At 55.4% G+C, this 20,032-nt stretch overlaps 1 protein-coding gene and 1 pseudogene across 2 annotated transcripts; both read left to right on the forward strand.

Annotated features, from left to right (window-relative positions):
• The first annotated feature begins 2,232 nt into the window (after positions 1 to 2,232).
• Positions 2,233 to 10,015, forward strand: LOC149912035 (uncharacterized; annotated as a pseudogene). Its single transcript, XR_016462444.1, has 3 exons — positions 2,233 to 6,198; positions 9,168 to 9,300; positions 9,486 to 10,015. The product of XR_016462444.1 is annotated as an uncharacterized LOC149912035 (transcript).
• A 2,216-nt stretch (positions 10,016 to 12,231) lies between these two features.
• On the forward strand, positions 12,232 to 13,934 carry LOC149912036 (uncharacterized; the record flags this gene model as incomplete). Its single annotated transcript, XM_090132798.1, has 1 exon — positions 12,232 to 13,934. A coding segment is annotated over one exon (1,161 nt), but the record flags the coding sequence as incomplete, so codon positions are not given.
• Positions 13,935 to 20,032: the final 6,098 nt, after the last annotated feature.

Genomic DNA, 20,032 nt, shown 5'->3' on the forward strand with positions numbered 1-20,032 from the left:
GAGGGTATGGGGCTCTAGGGCTTCGGGGGCCTTAGGGGTGGATATAGGGGTTTGTGGGGCTATAGGGTGCTTTATTGTGGCTACAGGGAGATTTGGGGCTATAGAAACCTGTGGGAACTCTAGAAGTGGTATGGGGGATATGGGAGAAAATGGGGCTATGAGGGGGATAGAGGGGGATATGTGGCTATAAGGCACTGGGGGGGCTTTAGGGGGTGTTTTAGGGCTATAGAGGGATATAGGGTGCTATGGGAGCTGGGGGGGCGTGGGACTGTTGGTGGCTATTTGGGGAGCTATACAGTTGTAAGGGAAGATCATAAGGGGATATGCATGGGCTATCAAAGTGTTACGGGGGATATGGGAGTAATAGGGGGCTTTATTGTGGCTATAGGGTGTTATGGGGCTATAGGAAAATGTGGGGGGACTATAGACGGGTTATAAGGGGATATGGGAGGGGTATAAAAGACTGGGGGGCTCTTGGGGGAATCTATAAGGGGTAGTGGGATGGCTATAGGAGAGTTCTTATGGGATATGGGACTACAAGGGGGTGTATGGGGGATATGGTTCTCGAAGGGGCTGTGTGGGGCCATAGGGTGATAGGAGGCTCTAGGGTGGGCTCTAAGGGCTGTGGGGCTAGAAGGCTCCCCCCTTCCTTTCACAGAATCACCAAGGTTGGAAAAGACCTAAAAGATCATCCAGTCCAACCGTTCACCCACTACCAATAGCTCCTACTAGACCATGTCCCTCAACGCAACATCCAGTCTTTCCTTGAACACCCCCAGGGTCGGTGACACCTCCATGGGCTGTCCATTCCAGTGCCTGATCACCCCTTCTGAAAAGTAATACTTCCTAATGTCCAGCTTGAATCTCCCGTGCCATAGCTTGAAACCGTTCCCTCTGGTCCTATCACTAATGACACGAGAGAAGAAGCCGACCCCCAGCTCACTACAACCTCCCTTCAGGAAGTTATAGACCTTTAGAGGGTTAATGGGACTATAGGGGTTTGTGGTGGGCAGTGGGAGGGTCTATAGGATGATAGGGGGCTGGGTAGGGTCTATAGAGAGGGTTGTTATGCTATAGGAAGTTTTGGGGGGATGTAGAGGGGTCTGTTTTGTGGTCTTAAATCTGACACGTGTTTTCTCCTTGGGCTTCAGGTACAGATATAGTTTCATAATGGCTTTGGAGAAGGTTTCACTATCCAGTCTCCTGATCAGGAAGAAAGAAGAAGGTTTTTGGAGGACTTAATCACGAGTGGAGCTGCTGCTGAACCTCCACTTCCAAGAAGCAGGCAGGTGAGGACGTTGTGCATCTCAGCCTTTGCTCACTGCAAGGTACCAGCGACTCAGTCTGTGCTGTGTGGTGATTTTCCATCAGCACTTCTGCTTGTGCCTGAGCACCAGGCATCTGTATTTCCTCCCTCAGACCTCCCTTACCAGCTCCACAGCCCCCCTGGGATCTTGTTCCCCCTCCAGCTGGATCTGAAGAGCCCTTCCATTGTTGAGAAGGCTGCGAGTTTAGTTCAGCATCTCCTGATGTGTCACAGAGATTCAGGGCGTTCAAGAAGACGCTTCTTTAAAGTGCTTAAGATGGTGAATTCTGCCAGACAGAGCGCTTGTCTAATCAACCCTCTTAACCGCAAGGTTTCTTCTGCAGGTCCTGATGATGGCACAGGCATTAAACAGCACAGAGCTCGTCGCTGGGGAGAGGCTGCGCATTGTGTATGAAGGGAGAGATGGAGGAGGGGTTTGAACAGCGTTGTGCAGGAATGGAAAGCTGGTAAGAGAAACGGTGTGTGTTGTGAGAGCAAGGGCTGTACAGCTCATCTCTGTGTTCTAACAGGAAACGCACGGCAGAGCTCTCTGCTCTCTGTTCTTTCTTGCAAGGTTACTGCCCTTCAAAGTGCGCTGTGGATGGGCAGCACAATGACAACCCAAGGATGGCAGCAGGAGATGCAGCACAGCCCTCTCCAGCAGCAACGTGCATTGATTCATCTTGCTAATTCTCAAAGGAGAAGGTGTGTGTAGCTTCCAAAGTTGGTGGCAAGATAGCATGTTTTGAAGGCTTTGGGGCTCTTCCTCTTCCGCATCCTAAGGCAGTGAAGGAGTTCCCTTGCTGTGTAGGAATGGTTCCTGTGCAAGGGCACGGTCGTCAGCCTGTAACAGATACTGAAGGTGATGGTTTTGTGTCTGCAATTATGGAGTTGGCCTTGTAGTGGCAGTTGCACCCACTAACAGGCAGCTCTTTCTGACACAGGCAGCTGAATGGGCAGCGGTACTGCAGTTTCTCTGGCAGTCTTGCAGCTACGTCAGGAAGTAGAAGATGTGGATTTGAAAGAAGAACTCAGTTCCTGGGACGTTCCCCTGTTCTTCCCCTAGCTGTCCCCTTGCCCCAGCCCAGATTCCCCTTGCATTCCTGTAGGTGTCCCTTCCATCCCCCGTGGCTGCCCCTTGCTTTCCCCAAGATAACCCATTACCTTTCCATTACAGCCCACCCATAATTCCCTCAGAGCCCCGACTCCTCCCTCCTCCCTCAATACTTTCCCTGCAAGATCCCAGTAGCCCAGCACAGACCCCATTTCCTCTTAATGACCTCCTCAGACTAGGAACTTCTCCACTACAGCTGGCCAAAAACCTCACATACCTCCATAGCCCCCAGCAGCACCCCATATTCCCCACTAGACTCCAGCTGACCCCCATTATTTCCTCCCTCAGATCTCCCTTATCGCCTCCAGGGCTCCTTAGCAACGTCAGAGACCTCCACAGTCCTTGACAGAACCCCTGCCACTATTCCAGGAACCCAATAGCCAACCTGGGCCCCTCCTCACCCCCTTCTCCCTCCAGAACCCATACAACCAAATAATACTGGGGCAGGGGCAGCTGCTGCTGGAGAGGAATGTGGAGCTGCAGCACTTCCTGCACAACACAGATGTGGGTGAAAGTGATGTGGGAGCACTGGGGATATGGGCCACAGGCTGCAGGAGCAGAGTGCTGCGCAGGAGAAGGCAACGTGTGAGGTAAAGGTGGGACTTGTGGGTGTGGGGACATGGGGTGGCATGGGGATGTAGGGGGTCTGGGGGCATGTGGGGAAGGGTTTGGGGTGAGAATGGGGGATGTGGGGTGGTGCTGGAATGCATTTTTTGATTTCTTCCTGAGAGGGGATTGGGGTTCCCTGTGGCCCAAAGGTGGGGCCCTGATCCATAACCCCACATGACCCCAAAACCCCATAGAGCTCGGCATGACCCCAAGGTTCCACATGACCCATATCCCTGTGAGCACCATAACCCCGGATGAGGCTGTGGACAGTGATGGGTCTGTTCTGGGGTCATTCAGGGGACGCTACAGGGTGGCTCTGGGGTCGCTGTACATCAGCTGCCTATAACATCTGCTGACCCCCGGCTTGCCCCCATCTTGCTGGGCAAGCTGGGAGTCCAGGGGGCAGCGGGGGGCTATGGGAGAGGTTCCATGATCAGAGCAGATTCACCACCAGCTCTGTGTGCGGGAACATCAACCCCACTGAGCTGTGGCTGTGTCCCATAGCTGCCCCATTTCAATAGCAGCCCCAGAGCCATCCTAGAGCAGCCCAGAACAGCCCCATCACTGCCCACAGCCCGTGGCCAGCAGCAGTTCCACCACCAGTGGTTTGTTGGGTAAAGGGAGCTCCTAGGTGTGGCTGTGCCCCATAGCTGCCCCAAAGTGCCCCTTTGGGGTCCTCCCATCCGTGTCCTTTGGCTGTCCCACAGCTTTGTAGGGCTTCCCCCATCCCAGCAGATCCCCCCAAGTGACCGTGGGCTGTGTGAGAAACGCTCTCATCACTGCTCTTCCATCAGGCACAGCTCTCCCTGCAGCAGCAAAGCTTATCTGTTATTGCTATGGCTTCTCTGCACTCTGCCTCCTTGTGGTGAGGGAGAAAAGGCGCAGCTGCTCACTGAGCTCCTTCTGCTCCTGTAGCTCTCCTCCCTTGGCAGTCCCTGCTCTCCTGTTCCCTCTTGGCTGGGGACTGCAGGCTCACAGTCTAGGCCACGCATCCGCTCTGCTGTTTCTCCAGGTGAGGTCTGTGGCCAGCCTGGTCCTTTTGGTGTTATTGTTTGCTTTCCTATGCAGACAGGCAGGCAGGATTTCTGACAGCTGTTGCCATTGCTGTGTCTCATGCTCTGTCCTGCACCTGTGCCTTCCCTCATGTGCAGTCTCCACCTTACTTTGGTCCGAACAACCTGGCCCTGCTGTGCTCTGCTCAGCATCTGTCTGCTGAACAACAGCACAGCTCTCACTCTGATCCTACTTATCCTGCTATCCGTGCAGATGTTAGAATGTTTCCTGACCGCAACAGCTCAGATGATTGCCAGCAGCACCCAGCTGACACACACAGCCATGCTGACCACAGCAGGGTGCAGCTTCTTGTTGCAGAGTCTTGCAGCAATTGCTCCAAGACCTGATGTTGGAGCCATTTCTTTACCACTGTCCCAACTGCTCCAACGTCCCCAGTCTGGGACGCCTTTTTGAAAGGAGGTCTGCTTTTCCTTCTGCAGCTGACTTGGATTTCTTCTCCCACTGTCCCCATTAAGGAGTTGATTTCCTGCAGTCCATCCCAGCTCCATCCCTGGTTCAAGTCTCCTTCATTGCCATGGAGCACCGCAGCACCCAAGCTCCAGCCCCTTCCTCAGTCTCGGTGGGATCGCTTTGTCACCAAACCTTGTGACAGGTGTTTCCCTGCAGAAGCATTCATGTCCTTCTTCTGGCTCTTTTGGACAGTTCCCATCTCTCCAAACTGAGAGAAACGGCTGCAGCCCACCCCATGTCACCTTTGGGGCAGCTCTGGGGCAGTCCCACCCTGAGGAGAAGATGCCTTTTCCCCACACACAGTTGATTCTATGGCCACATGAGGTTAGCACAGGGGGTCGTGGGTCACAGGGGGGTCCTGCAGGTCACAGAGTTATGGGGTGACGTAGGGTCAGATGGCACTGCACAGAGTTATGTGGTCAGATGGGGTTCTGGGTCACAGCAATGGGGTCAGAAGGGATTGTAGGGTCAGGTTGGGTGATAGGGAGTTATGGGTCTCAGAGTGTTATATGGTGGGGGTGAGGTGGGGGCAGGGATCCCAGAGTTCTGGGGCCACATGGCAGTGGGTCGCAGCGTGATGGGGGCAGGCAGGGTCAGGGAGTGCCGGGGTCATGTGGGGGTATGGTTCACACAGGGCTGTGGGTCGCGTGCAGCCATGGGGTCGCGCACATACAGGGTTATGTGGTCATCTTGGGGTATGGCTCATGTGGGGTCATGGATCGTGGCCCCACCTTTGGGCTACAGGGACCCCCAGTCCCATCTCAGGAAGAAATAAAGGCATTCCAACACCGCCCCACCTTTTTACCTCAGACCACTCCTCACATCCCCCCCTTCCCTCTATGTCCCCATACCTCCCCATATGTCTGTGTCCCACCTGCAGCGCATGTCTTGCCTTCTCCTGAAGAGCATTCTGCTCCAGCAGGCTCTGTTTCCACATCCATCCCATGTCCCCCACATGTATATTCATACAACCCCCCACAGATCTCCATAGCTCATTAAGGACCTCCTCAGACCTGGTACTCCTCCCTCACATCCAGCTCAGGACCTCACAGCGACCCACAGTTCCCATCAACAACCCTTATCCCTGCTCTGGGCTTCCTCCTTATCCCCTCCCTGTTTCCTCCTTCGGACCTCCCTTACCCATTCCAGGACCCCCTTGGATCTCACAGATCCCCACAGTTTCTGACTGGACCCCCATCACTGTCCCAGGACCCCTGTAGCCCACGTGGGGCTGCTGAACCTGGCGTCCTCACTGTATTGTGCCACAGTGCTGCACCCTGAGCCCTTCTGCAGTGCTGCAGATCCCAGGGCAGCGGGCACTGCTCTGTATGTCTCCGCCCGGCCCAGGAACGCCATCCCTGCGCTGCCTGTGGAAGTCTTTTCTTTGCTCCTGGCACATCTTCCATCTGCAGAGCACATGAGGAGTGTCCCTCAGACTGCGCTCCAGGTTAACCTGCAGCGTCCAAACGAGGAATCCCGCAGCAGCCCTCATCTCAGGATGGGGCTACAGCTGTGCCCCAGTGCCTTCATTAAGGAGAGGAGAATGAAGGAGCGTAACGGGGCATCTTTCCTCCTGACATTTCCCACCGTCTGCGTGTTGGCTGTGTCCTGGGAGTGGCATTTGGTCATAGAGCTGTGAGTGCAGGTACGTGTGCAAACAGGGGTGTGCAGAGATCATAGAATCATAGAATGTCCTGGGTTTTTAGTTTTCCATGAGTGTGTGTGCACATGGCTGTGTGCAAGTCTGCAGCTGCGCTCTTGTACTCCTGCATGTGGGTGTGCAAAGTGATGAGTCTGCACACGTGTGTTTGTATATGAACACTGATGTGTGCATCAAGGTCTTTGCACATGGCTGTGTGTGTTTTCACACATTTGCATGCACATGGGTGGAGTGTGCATGCAGGTGTGCAAGGATGTGCTTGCATGTGCATGTAAATGCACAGGTTTGTGTGCGGGGAAGTCGTTGCACGTGGGTGTGTGGTTCTGCACACCTATGTGCAGGCAGATGTGTGTGCAGGGGAGCAGCTGAGGTTCCTGGGAACAGGAGATTCCTGGGAGAGGCGGAACTCACACGAGAGTGCTGGAGAGCACAGGGCCGGGAAGCAGAGCTCTGCAGCTCTGCGCTCTGCACAACAGCCTGCGGGATGGCCTGGAGCGCTGATAGAAGCAGGATAGAGTCACAGAATCACACAGAATGGCCCAGGTTGGAATGGACTTTGAGCATCATCTCTACCACCTTCCCACCACAGGCAGGGCCACCAACCTCCACATTTCATACCAGACCAGGCTGCCCAGGGCCCCATCCAACCTGGCCTTGAACACCTCCAGGGATGGATGGGGCATCCACAGCCTCTCTGGGCAGCTGTTCCAGCACTGCAAGTAAAGAATGTCTCCCTGACATCCAACCTAAATCTTCCCTGCCTCAACTTCAAACCATTTCCCCTTGTCCTGCTGTTCTTTACCCTTTCAGAGAGTTGACTTCCCTCCTCTTTAGAGGCTCCCTTTAGGTCCTGAAAGGCTGCCATTCGCTCACCCCACAGCCTTCTTTTCTCCAAGCTGAACCAGCCCAGCTCCCTTGGCCTGTCTTCTTAGGAGAGGTGCTGCAGCATTCTGATCATCTTTGTGGCACTCCTCTGCACCTTCTCAACATCTCTCTGCCTTCCTTGTATTGAGGGCCCTAGACCTGGATGTGATACTCCAGATGGGGAATGTGCGCCGCCTCAGCTTCTACAGGTGGGTGTTTGGGGGGATAGGGGGGCACCAAGATGGGGACTGGGGCTAAGGGAGCCAGGGGCCGAATGCTGCTCTGCTTTGCCCCCGTGGGGCTTCTGTGTCACTCAGGGCCTCTGCTCGGCGGCAGGAGGTGCTCTGTGTCCACCCGCAACCCCCCAGTCCCTCTTTCTGACCTCCAGGGTCACACCCTCCTCTGTGCTCCCCTTCCCACCTGAATACTGGAGCACCCTCCCAACTCCAGTTCCCCCATTCTTATCCCTGCAGTCCTCCTCCACCCCCCACCTCACTGCCCCCTTCTCAGTTCCCTCCCCATTCCAAATTCTGACCCCCAGAGTGCCTTTCCTCGTCCCCTTCCCCTGTCCCACCCCTTCTATTCCCCCATTCTGATGCTCCCCTCCGCCCCCTCCGCCAGTGTACCCCCTGAGTCCCCCATCCAGAATCACACCATCACACCATCACCAGGGTTGAAATCACCAATAGCTCTCACTAATCCGTGTCCCTCAACACAACGTCTCAGTGTTCCTTGACCACCTCCAGGGCTGGTGACTCCACCACTCCCAGTGCAGCCCATTCCAGCACCGGACCACTCTGTTGGAGCAGTAATATTTCCTAACGTCCAGCCTGAATCTCCCCTGGTGCAACTTGAGGCCATTCCCTCTCGTCCTATCGCTGTTACATGAGAGAAGAGACCAGCCCCCAGCTCACCACGGCCTCCCTTCAGGAGTTACAGAGGGCAGTGAGGTCTCCCTGAGATCCTTCTTGCAATGAGGGGCCCAGGACTGAACACAGCGCTCGAGCTGCAGCCTCACCAGAGCTGAGTGCAGCGGGACAATCACTTCCCTGCTCTGCTGCCATCACCATTTCTGATACAGGCCAGGATGCCACTGGTCTTCTTGGCCACTTGGGCACATTGCTGGCTCAGCTGCGTGCCAACCAATAACCCCAGGTCTGTTTCCTCTACATTGACTTCCAGCTGCTCTGCCCCACGCCCATAGCGGTGCCTGGGGTTGTGGTGGCCAAAAGTGCATCTCCAGTTGACCAGGAAGGCTGACAGATGATGGAAAGCAGCTTGGCTTTTCACCTCCCCCAGCTCCCCAGCACGCTTGGATGAATCTCATCTGGCCCCACGGACTTGTGGCAGTCCAGGTGGAACAGGATGTGAACTTTGGTTGGAAATGCAATGCCAAGGGCTGCACAAGCGTGGGACAGCTCTGAGTGTAAGGAAGGGCATCTGCTGGGTGAGTGCTTTGCTGGGTGAGCATCGCCCTGTTGAAGAGCAGCCGTTGTCTTTGCAGACAGCCACATCCACGGGGATTGGAAGCTTTTTCTGCCTTCCGGCTCTTGGCTGTTGCTCTGAGAGTGGAGGTTCTTGCCTGGAGAGAACCACCAGCAGAAAGGATCCCACGCGTGGCCTCTGAGCCCCTTCAGACAAAGCAGCTGGATGAGCATGGCCTGTGACCTTGGCTTGGAGTTAAGCCAGCAGGCTTTGCCCAAAGCAGAATGACCTGTGGGCACAGCGTCCAGCAGGGGGAAGTGACCAACAGCTGGAGACAGCAGCAGCTTGAGCAGCGCTCTTGAGGGAAAGCCTCACTGTGAACACAGGCCCAGCAGAAGAGTAGCTTGTCCCTGTGCTCACATAGTAAGGTCTTCCTTTCTGACCTGTTACCTCTCAGCTGGTGCCTACAGTTGTGTGATGTGCTCTGCAGGAAGTGCTGATGTTTTGCATTTCACCTTGTCTTTCATCTTGCTTTAAAGCTTAGAGGCCACCTTAATTTCCACAGCCGTGAGCTTCGTGCCACAAGAGCTCTCCAGCTTCTACCTGTGATGTGAGGCTGTATTGTATCTACTTTAAGTCATGCTCTTTTCCCTTTTCATTTTAAGGTAGGAAAATTCATTTCTGGGCCGGGAGGAGAAGAAATGCAACAATCTTCCCTGCACTGTTCAGCTTGCCTGAGTTGCCAAGTGTTCCTCATTTTTCTTGTACCCTTCAATTCCAAGTCCACCTACAGTTAAGGTAAGCACCTACAGTTAAGTAAGCGATTTCACTATTTATTTCTGACTGTGGCAATTCAGTTCACAAGTCACACTTCATTTACAGTGCCTGCCTTAATTCTGACAAAGCTTGCAGTTGCAGCTGACTTCCCAAGGCATGGGCTTCTGCATTTGTGCTAAGGCCACATTTCCTTTCCTGTCTTGCAGGTCAGCTGGCGCTAGAAGTGGATGGTATCCCAGTGTGAATGAAGGTCAGTAGGAGCAGCTGCTGATGGGAGGAAGGAAGTGCAGGCTAATGGACCTGAAGCATCTCCCGGTACGGTAGCAGAGGAGGCGGTAGTGATGCTGGGGGGCAGTTGCAGAAGAACGGGAGGAACTCCTCAGCAGGAAGCCACAACCCCTGCAGCAAGCTGCAGGAGACTCAGCACGTGTGGATGCCCAGGAAGAAATGCAGGCCCGGTGTTTGAGCAGCGCTGGCCACGGAGTGCTGCAGCCCAAGAACAAAGCTATTCTGCCTTTGCCGAGATGGCTTTTCAGGGTGGACTAGTCTGTTCTCACAAAAACCAGAGGGCTGACTCATCCAAATGCTTGCTGGTTGCTTGGAAGCCCAAATCCTTCAGTCTCCAAGCTGGGGGCAGCCTGGGGGCAACATCTCCTGCGTGTGATCATGCGGTGCCTGAGCGAGAGGATGAGCCAGGCTGCTTACACAACAGGCATCTTAATTTCTCTGTTTTGTTACTTCAGATCATGCCATTGGGTGGGCCTCGTGTCGTTTTCTTAAAATTTGGTACCAGCCCTGGTGACTCTGGGCCAGAGCCCAAAAGGCAGGAACCAGTCCAGGAGCTTAAAGTCACGGCCCCAGTTAGAGAGGCTGGCGCCAGCCCTGGGACATAAAGATGCTGCCAGAGAAGCCAGCAGTGGCCCTGGGGCCTACAAACAGAGCCAGAGAGACTGGCCCTGGCCACGGGACCTGAAGCCACAGCCTGAGTGGCCAGCACCGACCCTGGGGATTAAAGCCCAGCCCCAGCCAGAGAGGCTGGCACGAGTCCTGGGCCTAAACCTGAAGCCACAACACAAGAAGCCAGCACCAGCTTCGGGCCTGAAGCCACAGCCTGAGAGGCTGGTGCCGGCCCTGAAGTCTGCAGCTCCAGCCAGAGAGCCCAGCACCAGCCCTGGGGCCCAAAGCCAGAGGCAGAGGCCGGCACCGGCCCTGGGGCACACAGATGTGCTTCCCACTGGTTTCTACTCATTCCTATAGGACTCCACTGACCACTCTGAGCCCATACTGGTCCTCACTGGGTTTTACTTTGCCACACTGGACTTCTCTGGTCCATACTGCTGTGCACTCCTCCCAGTTCCCACTACTTCCTCTGGGACTCCTCTGACCACTGCGAGGCCATACTGCATTTTCACTGGGCTGCACAAGAGTCATCTTCACTTCTCTGTTGCTTTCCTTCAATTAACCCCCATTCAATCACCCCCATTCACCCCACTGGGTGACCCTGGCGTTGGTTTCCTAAAACGTGGGTCTAGGAGGTGACCACTCCCTTTGCCTGTGATGAAAGCACAGAAGCGATGCAGGCACTCGCTGAGGTCACAGTCGGTGCCAGGGTGGGAGCGTTTGTGCCACAGCTGATGAGCAGAGCTGGTGCTCTGGTGAGCGTGCTGCACGCAGAGACTGAGCTCTGTGCTTTTCTTGAGAGAGATCACCCTGTGAGAGCCCACTGGAAGCAGCGCTGCGGCGTGTGTGTGAGCTGGGCACAGCTCGGGCTGAGCAGTGACCAGGTGAGCTGGGTTTGGTGCTGGCTGGTTGCCGGGAGGTGTCTCAGCAGAAAAGCTGGGCTGGGGAGGAGTTCCCAGCTCCAGCAGTGCCCTTCTGGCTGTATCCAGAGGAAATGGGTTCTTGTTGAGATTCCATCCCACGATTCGGTGAGGATGATGAAATGTCATTCCTCCCCTGGAAAACTGCTGCCGAGCCCCCCCTTCATGTCAGACCTTTCCAAGGAAGCAGAGCGCAGACTTCACAGAGTGCAACTTGTGGCTCACTGCTCCATGGATTGCTTGGTGTGCCATACCCAGCAGGTTTTCACCACACCGCGCTGCAGTCACGGCAGAGAGCCAGCTGCTCAGCTGTGGACATGGACGCTCAGCACAGCTGTGGGGGAAAAGGGGACCGGGGGGCACTTGCTGACAGAAGCCATGGCAGTCAGACACAAGCTGGAGCTAGTGATGGGCAGCTGTTGCAGCCAGCTGATGTCCAAGCATTGCCCTCCTCCAGAGACTACATTGCATGGCAGAAGAAAGCTGGGACAATGCTTCTTCCTTGTGACTTTTCACTTGTTGATACTTTCTGTAGGGTTCCTGTCCAGAAGGAGAACTCAGGAGTCAAGGCAGCTGAAGATTGCAGTTGCAGTGCTGTAGGCGATGTCAAGTAAGCATCCGTTTGGAGTGCAGGAAGGGGCAGTGAGAAGTGTTTGTGTCAGTTTGTGTTTGGGCTATCAAAGTAGCACCTTTCTGCTTTCCGGGGGGACATGGGCTTACTGGACAATACTTCTCTGCCTGCTGGTGTCTGTGAAATCAACATACAATCTGTTGTTGTAGGGACAAAAGCAGTGCATCTGTGGAATGGTGCGGGGATTTACGGTTACCTTTCCTGTCCTGATTGATAGTGGGAAGCCAGTGTTTAGCCTAGATCCCTTACTGTGAACATGGTACGGGTGAGCTGGCATTGACTCTTTGGGATTTTGTTGCTTTTCCCTGCAGTGGCGACCAGCTCGGATGTGCTGGAGGACATCACGGACATCCAGGGTTTGCTGTCTTGGATCAACGGTGAGTTTGGGGGCTGCAGAGCTGCAGGTGCGTGTTTGCACAGAGTGGGTGCGGGAAGGCTATCATCACCATTCTGGAGGATGTTCTTGCATTTTCAGATGTGGCAAGAGCTGTAGAGGTGCCCCATGAGAACCCCGGCAGCCCTGCCCCAGGATGCTTCGTCGCTGAGCTCCCTGACAACCCCAGGGACAGCAGAGAGCTCAGCACACAGCCTGCCTCCGGGACGCCCGCCGACCCCTTCTGGGGGCTCCCACCATCCCCCGGGTTCCTGCCTGAGCTGCAGTGTGGGTTGTCGCAGCTGCGCCCCATCACGCCACCTGCGAGTGCCCGGCTCAGTCCACGGCCGACCACGCTGGCTGTCACCACGCCTCCCTCAGCCCAAAGCGCACAGCCCACCGAGGAGGTGCAGCAGATGGAGCCCCAGGAGGTTCAGGCTCACTCGCCCCCGTCACCGGGCTCTGTCCCCAGCCGGGCGGCCGAAAAGAAGAAGAGGGGCAGCACCAAGCGGGCCAAGCGCCCTGCGCCTGCCGGCACCCCCCAGAAAGGGGAGAGCTCCCAGCAGGAGCAGCCCACCACCAGCGCTCCAGCCAAGAAAAGGAAGCTGCCGCCGCGCAGGGAAAGAGCAGAGAGAAAAGGCCGCAAGCGCCCGTGCCAAGCGGAGCTGTCTGGGGCCAGCGCAGGAGCCAGCAGCAGCGGGCAAGCGGGCACTGCCAGCGAGCTGCGCGTGCACTTGTGTAAATCCATCCAGGTCGTGCACCCGCTGGGGCAGAGGGTGACTGCGGTGGGCCCGGTGCGCCAGCCACCCTCTGCGCAGCCCCAACCCTCGGCCAGCACCGGCCCTGCTGCCCTCCGGCCCCAAGACAGCGGCACAGACAAGGCAGCGCCGGCATCTCCAGGCAGCGCGGGGCAAGAGGGGGGCACTGCCGAGAAGACGGCGCCGAGCTGCCTGCGCCCGTCCCCGCAGAGGAGCTCACCGCTGCGGAGGGACCCACCATCACCACCACCACCACCACCAGCAGTGCTGCACCAGCAGCAGCCTCGGCCGCAGCGCCCCGGGGACTTTGTGCCCTGCGTGGGGCCACGGGCGGGCGGCGGTGCGGTACCCATAGTGATGGAGGTGTCGCTGCCCATCACAGCCGAGCAGCGGCCCGAGCGGGAGCGCATGAAGAAGCTGGCCCAGGAGGAGCGGCAGCGGGCGGCCCAGCAGATGAAGATCGGCCCCGTGCAGTTCCTGGTGCAGCGGGAGATAGACATGGCCATAGCCGACCAGTATGGCTACCCGTAACCCTGCGCTCCTCGCCGGCCCCACAGCACCAGGCAGCAGCGGCAGCGTTCCAGAGGCACCGCCAGCAGCCCCATCCCTCCTTTCCAGAACAAAGCTGTCCTCCGGAGTCATCGCGGCAGTGGGACGGGACGTCATCTGGCAATGAACTCTTGTGGGATGGGAATTTTAGGATTATCGTCCTTCCTGTTACTCCTTGTTTTCTATGATACGTTATTAAAAGCTTTGTGTTCCCTTTGCTGTGTCCCTCTGCCTGCAGTCATTTGGGCCCTGTCACAGCCCCCAGCTCCTCATACCTGCCTCTGGGGCAGGATGGGGCACCACAGATGGCCGTGTCCCTCTGCTGCCACCACCAGCCCCAGCCTTCCTCTCTCCCTGCAGTCCTTTGTGCAGCGGGATGCAGAGGGTGTTTCACACAGCTTCCTGTGCTGCCCAGTACCATGAATTGCTGTGGGGATGGGCAGCAGGCACGGGTAGATGGAGGGGAATTGCCCTGGCCAGAAGAGACTCCGACAGGGGCAGTTCCCATGCAGGGGTGAAGCAGGAGCAGCAGGGCCTGACGTGCAGAAAGGCATAAAGACAGCTCCCAAGCCATGGCTCTTCTGCCCCCACGTTGTTTGGGTCCTGCCGGTTTTGTCTTCAGACAGGGACCCAACCAACTCTGTACACACACAGCAGGATTTGCCATCTGGCTGCCGCTCACGAGTGCTGCCCCCCAGGGCTCAGTACTGGGGCTGCTCCTATTGAACACCTTCATCAATGATTTGATGAGGGGACTGAGGACACCCTCAGTGCCAAATCTCACATTCCAAGCCCACAGTCAACATCCCAACCCCACATCCTACAGCCCACATCCCAATCCCAGTTCCAAACCTCATTCCCAGGCCCTCATCCCAAGGCCATCACTCACCTGTCAATCTCAATCCCTCACCCCAATCGCAATCCCACATCCCCGATCCCAATTCCGATCCCAATCCCATCCCCTATGGCAATAGAGAGCACCCCGAGGCCCCGCCCCCACAGCCGCTCCACCCAAGTTTAGTTGCAGTCAAGAAAAAACAGTCACAATTAGGGATTGACAAAGAGCGCACGGCCTGATTTGTCCAGCGACATTCCATGAGCTGCTGCACTACTACTGGTCCGGAGTAGAAACTGTGCAGCTTTGGACCACCAAGCTGCCATCCTGGCACTGCTCTTGTTGGAGGCAGTGCTCCAAGTTCTCCTGCTGTTGCTGACACCTGACGTTGCCCAGGGAGGACTCGGCCACTGCGCTCGGCTCCACCCCCTGTGCCACACACACGTGTACAGCCCACCACCCTTCCACCTGCTGTGCAAAAACACCATCCCATCTTGCACACTGCGGCCATATTGCCTTCCTCCTCCTCCCCCCACCAGTTCCCATTCCTGCTTCCCTTCCTGTGCCCCCCCCGCTTCGTTGCTGTGGCCCCAATAGCCTGCCACCCCCCTTAGCCCTCCGGTTTGCATGAGGCTTTGCATCGCTTCCTTTGTGCACAACCCCCCATTGCTGTGCCCCTTCTTGCACCCCTCTTTTGCAGCACCGTTTAGCCATCCCCCCCTACTAAAAGCACAGCTAACTCAGAAATCCAGATTGTTTTTAATTAGCGTTTTTAATTAAAACACAGCTTGCAGCCAGTGCTGTGAATCTTTATCACCGGACTGTGAGCTACTCCTGGCAGGGAATTCTCTCTCTGTACCATTGGTTTTGTAGCAGTCACTGTTACCTTTGCCTCAGTATCCCTCTGGGTTCTCTGTACGTGTCCCTTTCTGGAATCTTACCTCTCATTGGGAAACCCCTCACAACCTTTCCTCTTTGCTTTTCTGTACGGAACATCTGTATTTTATCCTCCTTTATATGAACTTTATTATAACCTTTGGGCTGTAATACCCCTGGCAATGAAACACAAATTGCATTTTAAAGTGACGCTGCTGTGTTTTGTACCAATTTCCAAATTTTTAGTTTATTATTATTATTATTATTATTTTAATCAGGACACATTATACCTGTTGCGGAGCACTGTGGCTCCGCAGCTGCACAGCACAGCATCTTAGGGACAGCTTTTATTGAGCTGGCAGGCATAACTGCCGGACGCCGGACAGGCGGTACATCCCTTGCACCACGCCTTGCTGCTCAGTGAATGCAGCGCCGCCCTGCAGGACCTGGGGGACTACAGAACAAGCGCCAGCCTTCAGCTGAGCTCGTTAGTCAAGACCTGGTTCAGGCTGCGCTCTTCTCTCATAAAAAATCATACATCATAAAATCAATTGAGCTGGAAGGGACCCTTAACGGCCACCTGGTCCAACCCCCCTACAGGGAGCAGGGACCCCCACAGCTCCATCAGGTGCTCAGAGACTCATCCAGCCTGACCTTGGGTGTCTGCAGGGATGGGACAACCACCACCTCTCTGGGCTGTAGTAGGCGTGGCGAGGAGACGGTGTGTGACGGGGTCAGGTTCCCTATGCTCAGGGCTTGCCAGGTGCTGTCCCACGATAGGGCAGCGTGAATGTAAGGGGTGTAGACAAAGCGGGACGAGAATATTTAAGTGCCTGCTACATTTTAATAAACGCCATTTTGCTTCACCTATACTTGGGGTCTGTGTGAGCATTTGGCCCCGACCTGGTATGGGGTCGGTTTCGCTGGCAAAGCAGCACCTTATGGGGTGGAAAACGAGTGTTGCAGAGAGAACGGCAACAAGTGGTGACCCCGACGTGATTCACCCTGTGAGTAGTAGCTGCCCGGCGTGCCCGTAAGGCGGTGGAACCTGTGAGGTGGCGGCAGGTCGCCTACGGAAGACACACTGCGGTGGAACCTGTGAGGTGGCGGCAGGTCGCGTGTGTAACTAAAATTAAGGTATTTTTACATTTCTGTAAAACTTATTGCGGTAAGACCGTTCCTTCTAAGAAGGAGATCGCGGCCGTGTTATCGCGGCTAGAAAAGGAGGGTGAGCTGGACTCCCCTCAACAGGTGCTCGATTCAAACAAGTGGGACTCACTTACTTCGGCGCTGTGCCAGCGCGCCATGTCCGACCAAAAAGCCTCAGAGCTTAAAACGTGGGGCTTGATACTTGAGGCTCTTAAAGCGGCAAAGGCAGAAGGAGGGTTCGGGGAGGACTGGAGCGTGACGGGGGCTGCCGGGAGCGGGTCTTTGCTTTCTCATAGATCCAGCGAGGCAAAGATGGCGCCGACGGCGGAGAGCGGAGGCGGAGAGACGGAGAAGAAGGAGTCGCCGAGTCAGTCATGTGAGCCGACAGCCCCGCCCTCGCCTTACCCTGCTCCGTCTTTATGCCCTTCTTTGGACAAAACGTCTCAGCCAGAACCGCCCCTTGAAGAACGCGATAGGGCGGTAGGCGGAGCGCGCCGGTGTGGGAGCCCGCACCCGGGAGGGAGCCCGCGCCGGTGGGGGGGCCTGGTTACTGACTGGGCTAAAGTTAAAGTGAAAGCGAAAGAAAAGGGCTTAGCGAATCCAGCTGCGTTTATAGTTAACCCTACAAACACGGGCGCTTTCTCTATCGCATTGGGTTATTGCGGAATCCGATTGGCCCTCTACATGGCCTACAGGGGCGGCACAGATGATAGCAGGAGTGGGAGGAACAACGCCCACCCGGAGGTCCGCCCAGAAGATTGAGATTATCGTAATCAGCAGGGATGGTTCCCTGGAAAGGCCTGTTCTGCTACAGCAGAACAGGGGCAGCACGCATAACAATTTATAGTGGGGGCCACGATCTGCCAATTGTCGGCGCAGTATGCGATCCCACTGCGCTGGAGACAGGAAGTGCGGCCTGTCTGGGTGGATCAGTGGTCCTTACCGACAGAATAGCTTGTAGCGCTTCACGCATTAGTACAGCAAGAGCTTCGCTTAGGTCATATAGAACCCTCTCTTAGTCAATGGAACACTCCTGTATTTGTGATAAAGAAGCGGTCAGGATCCTATCGCTTGCTGCATGACTTGCGCGCAGTTAACGCTCAGTTAGTGCCTTTTGGTGTAGTTCAGCAGGGTGCGCCCGTACTATCCGCCGTGCCTGCAGGCTGGGGGGTTGTTGTTATCGATTTGAAGGATTGCTTTTTCTCCATACCCCTGGCTGAGCAAGACAGGGAGGCTTTTGCCTTTACGGTTCCTGTCCGTAATAACCAAGGCCCGGCTCGTCGGTATCACTGGCGAGTGCTCCCACAAGGGATGGCGTGCTCTCCCACGATCTGTCAGATAGTGATTGACAGAGTCCTGAGCCCGGTCCGACAGTCCCCTAGGCAGTTCCTCCTGCTGCACTATATGGATGATCTGCTGCTATCATCCCCGACCCCATCGGGGCTCCAGTCATTAGAAGCCCAAGTGGTGACGCTCCTGACATCAGCCGGCTTCACTATTTCTGCTGAAAAGATCCAGAGAGGATCGGGGGTCCAGTTTTTAGGATATCGGCTGGGAGACAAAGCTGTCCACCCAGTCGGGGTTGACATCAAACCCCGGATACGCACGCTATGGGATGTGCAGAAGCTAGTAGGAGCCCTACAATGGATTCGAGGGGCACTGGGGATCCCTCCTCGCCTCATGCAGCCATTTTATGAGCAGCTTAAGGGCTCGGATCCGAACGAGGCGCGTTCCATCACGCCCGAAATGGCAGAGGCATGGAAGGAAATAACAGAATCCTGTTGTCAATCGGCTCTGTCTCGATATGATCCTGGAAAGGAGCTGGAAGTAGCTGCCTGTAAATGCGAGAGTGGGGCGGCTGCTGTTATAGGCCATGACTTGGGAGCCAAACCGCAACCATTGTGGTGGCATTTTTCCGTTCAGTCCACGCGTGCGTACTCCTCCTGGCTGGAAATATTAGCTAGGCTTCTTCGTAAGTGCCGTCATACAGCTGTCAGAACCTTTGGACAAGAACCTTCTATTATCTATCTCCCTACATCATTTCGTGATTCTTTACCGCTCCCAGAGCCCATCTTGCTTGCTGTGGAAGGGACGTCAGCTTCCCTCACATTTGCGGACTCGCCCCCTATTTTCGAACTGGCGAGACCATTGCAGCTGTCGTTACGGTGCAGGGTGCAAGACTCGCCCGTGGAAGGGCCTACCCTGTTTACCGATGCATCATCATCAACGGGGCAGGGGGCAGTAGTGTGGGAAACAAATGGTCGCTGGGATTCCATAATCTTCACAGATCCGGGCGCCAGCGTTCAGATGCTCGAGGTCAGGGCTGTTGCGATGGCGATTGTTTATTGGCCCTCCCTTCCCTGTAACATAGTCACAGATTCTGCTTTTGCAGCTAAGCTCGCTTTGAAAATGGGCCAAGAAGGCATCCCTAGTACGGAAGCAGCGCTTATCTTAGAAGATGCTTTGTGCACCCGAGTAGAGCCTATAGCAATTTTACATGTAAGAAGTCATTCGGACGTACCAGGATTCTTTTCAGAGGGCAACGCGGCCGCAGATGCGGCTGCAGGGTCCCGTGTCCTGACGATCCGAAAGGCCAGAGACCTCCACTCCACGCTTCACATAGGCGCCAGGGCACTCGCTCGAGCCTGTGGTATTTCCATTACAGCTGCAAGGGATGTGGTGCAGGCCTGCCCTCACTGTAATTCAGCTCCTGCTATTGGGGCGGGGGTCAACCCCCGCGGCTTAGGGCCGCTGCAAATATGGCAGACGGACTTTACGTGGGAGCCGCGAATGTCACCTCGGTCGTGGTTGGCAGTTACTGTTGACACAGCCTCCACGATGATCGTGGCTACCCAACACGGAAAAGCTAATTCTACCTCGGCCCAGGCCCACTGGGCTGTGGCTATTGCGGTCCTCGGCTTGCCAGTGCAGATTAAAACGGACAACGGCTCATGTTTTACATCACGGTCCACCAAGAATTGGTTAGAGGCCTGGGGAATTCAGCATACTACGGGTATTCCGGGAAACTCACAAGGACAGGCCATTGTTGAAAAGGCCAACCGCCTCCTCAAAGAAAAGATCTATGTTCTTGGGGAGGGGGAGGGATATAACGACAGAATCCCAATAGCAAGACAAGGAGAGATACTGGCCAAAGCTCAGTTTGCCTTAAATCACTATGAAAGAGGGGATGCCAGCAGGGCACCAGTAGAAAAGCACTGGCGACCCAGAATTCTAGAGGAAGGCCCTCTAGTCAAAATAAGAACGGAGGCAGGAATATGGGAGCCAGGATGGAGGATTCTAGTATGGGGTAGAGGGTATGCTGCTGTAAAACATGTCAATACGGGAAGTGTCATGTGGATCCCGGCGAGAAAGGTCAAACCAGATCTGATGAAAGAGAACAATAACAAGGGACTCTGAGTTTTGCAGGTATGGCTCCTGTGAACGCCGAAGAAGGAGACAGCCCAGGAACCCCAAAAGAAGGCCGGGAGAAGCGTGGAGGAAACTCAACCGTTGCTGCCAACGAGAAAATGCGTTTCTATCAGGCGAATGCTATGTTTAGTGTGTGTGGTGGTTATTGCTTTATCACAGGGAGCGAGGGTATTCACCTTTTGTCACTGTCAGGGAATTCACCTTTTGTCACTGTCAGGGAATTTACGGGTTATTTAGGTAAATAAGACGAGCCAAAACAACTTTTGCTTTAGCTTGCAATCGGCTACCTCACTCTTTTGCACTTGCCTAATGGGCATCCCTCAATACACGTTA

The sequence above is a fragment of the Phasianus colchicus genome, unplaced genomic scaffold (genome assembly GCF_987193195.1).
Source record: "Phasianus colchicus unplaced genomic scaffold, bPhaCol1.hap1.1 HAP1_SCAFFOLD_44, whole genome shotgun sequence".
Lineage (NCBI taxonomy): Eukaryota > Metazoa > Chordata > Aves > Galliformes > Phasianidae > Phasianus > Phasianus colchicus.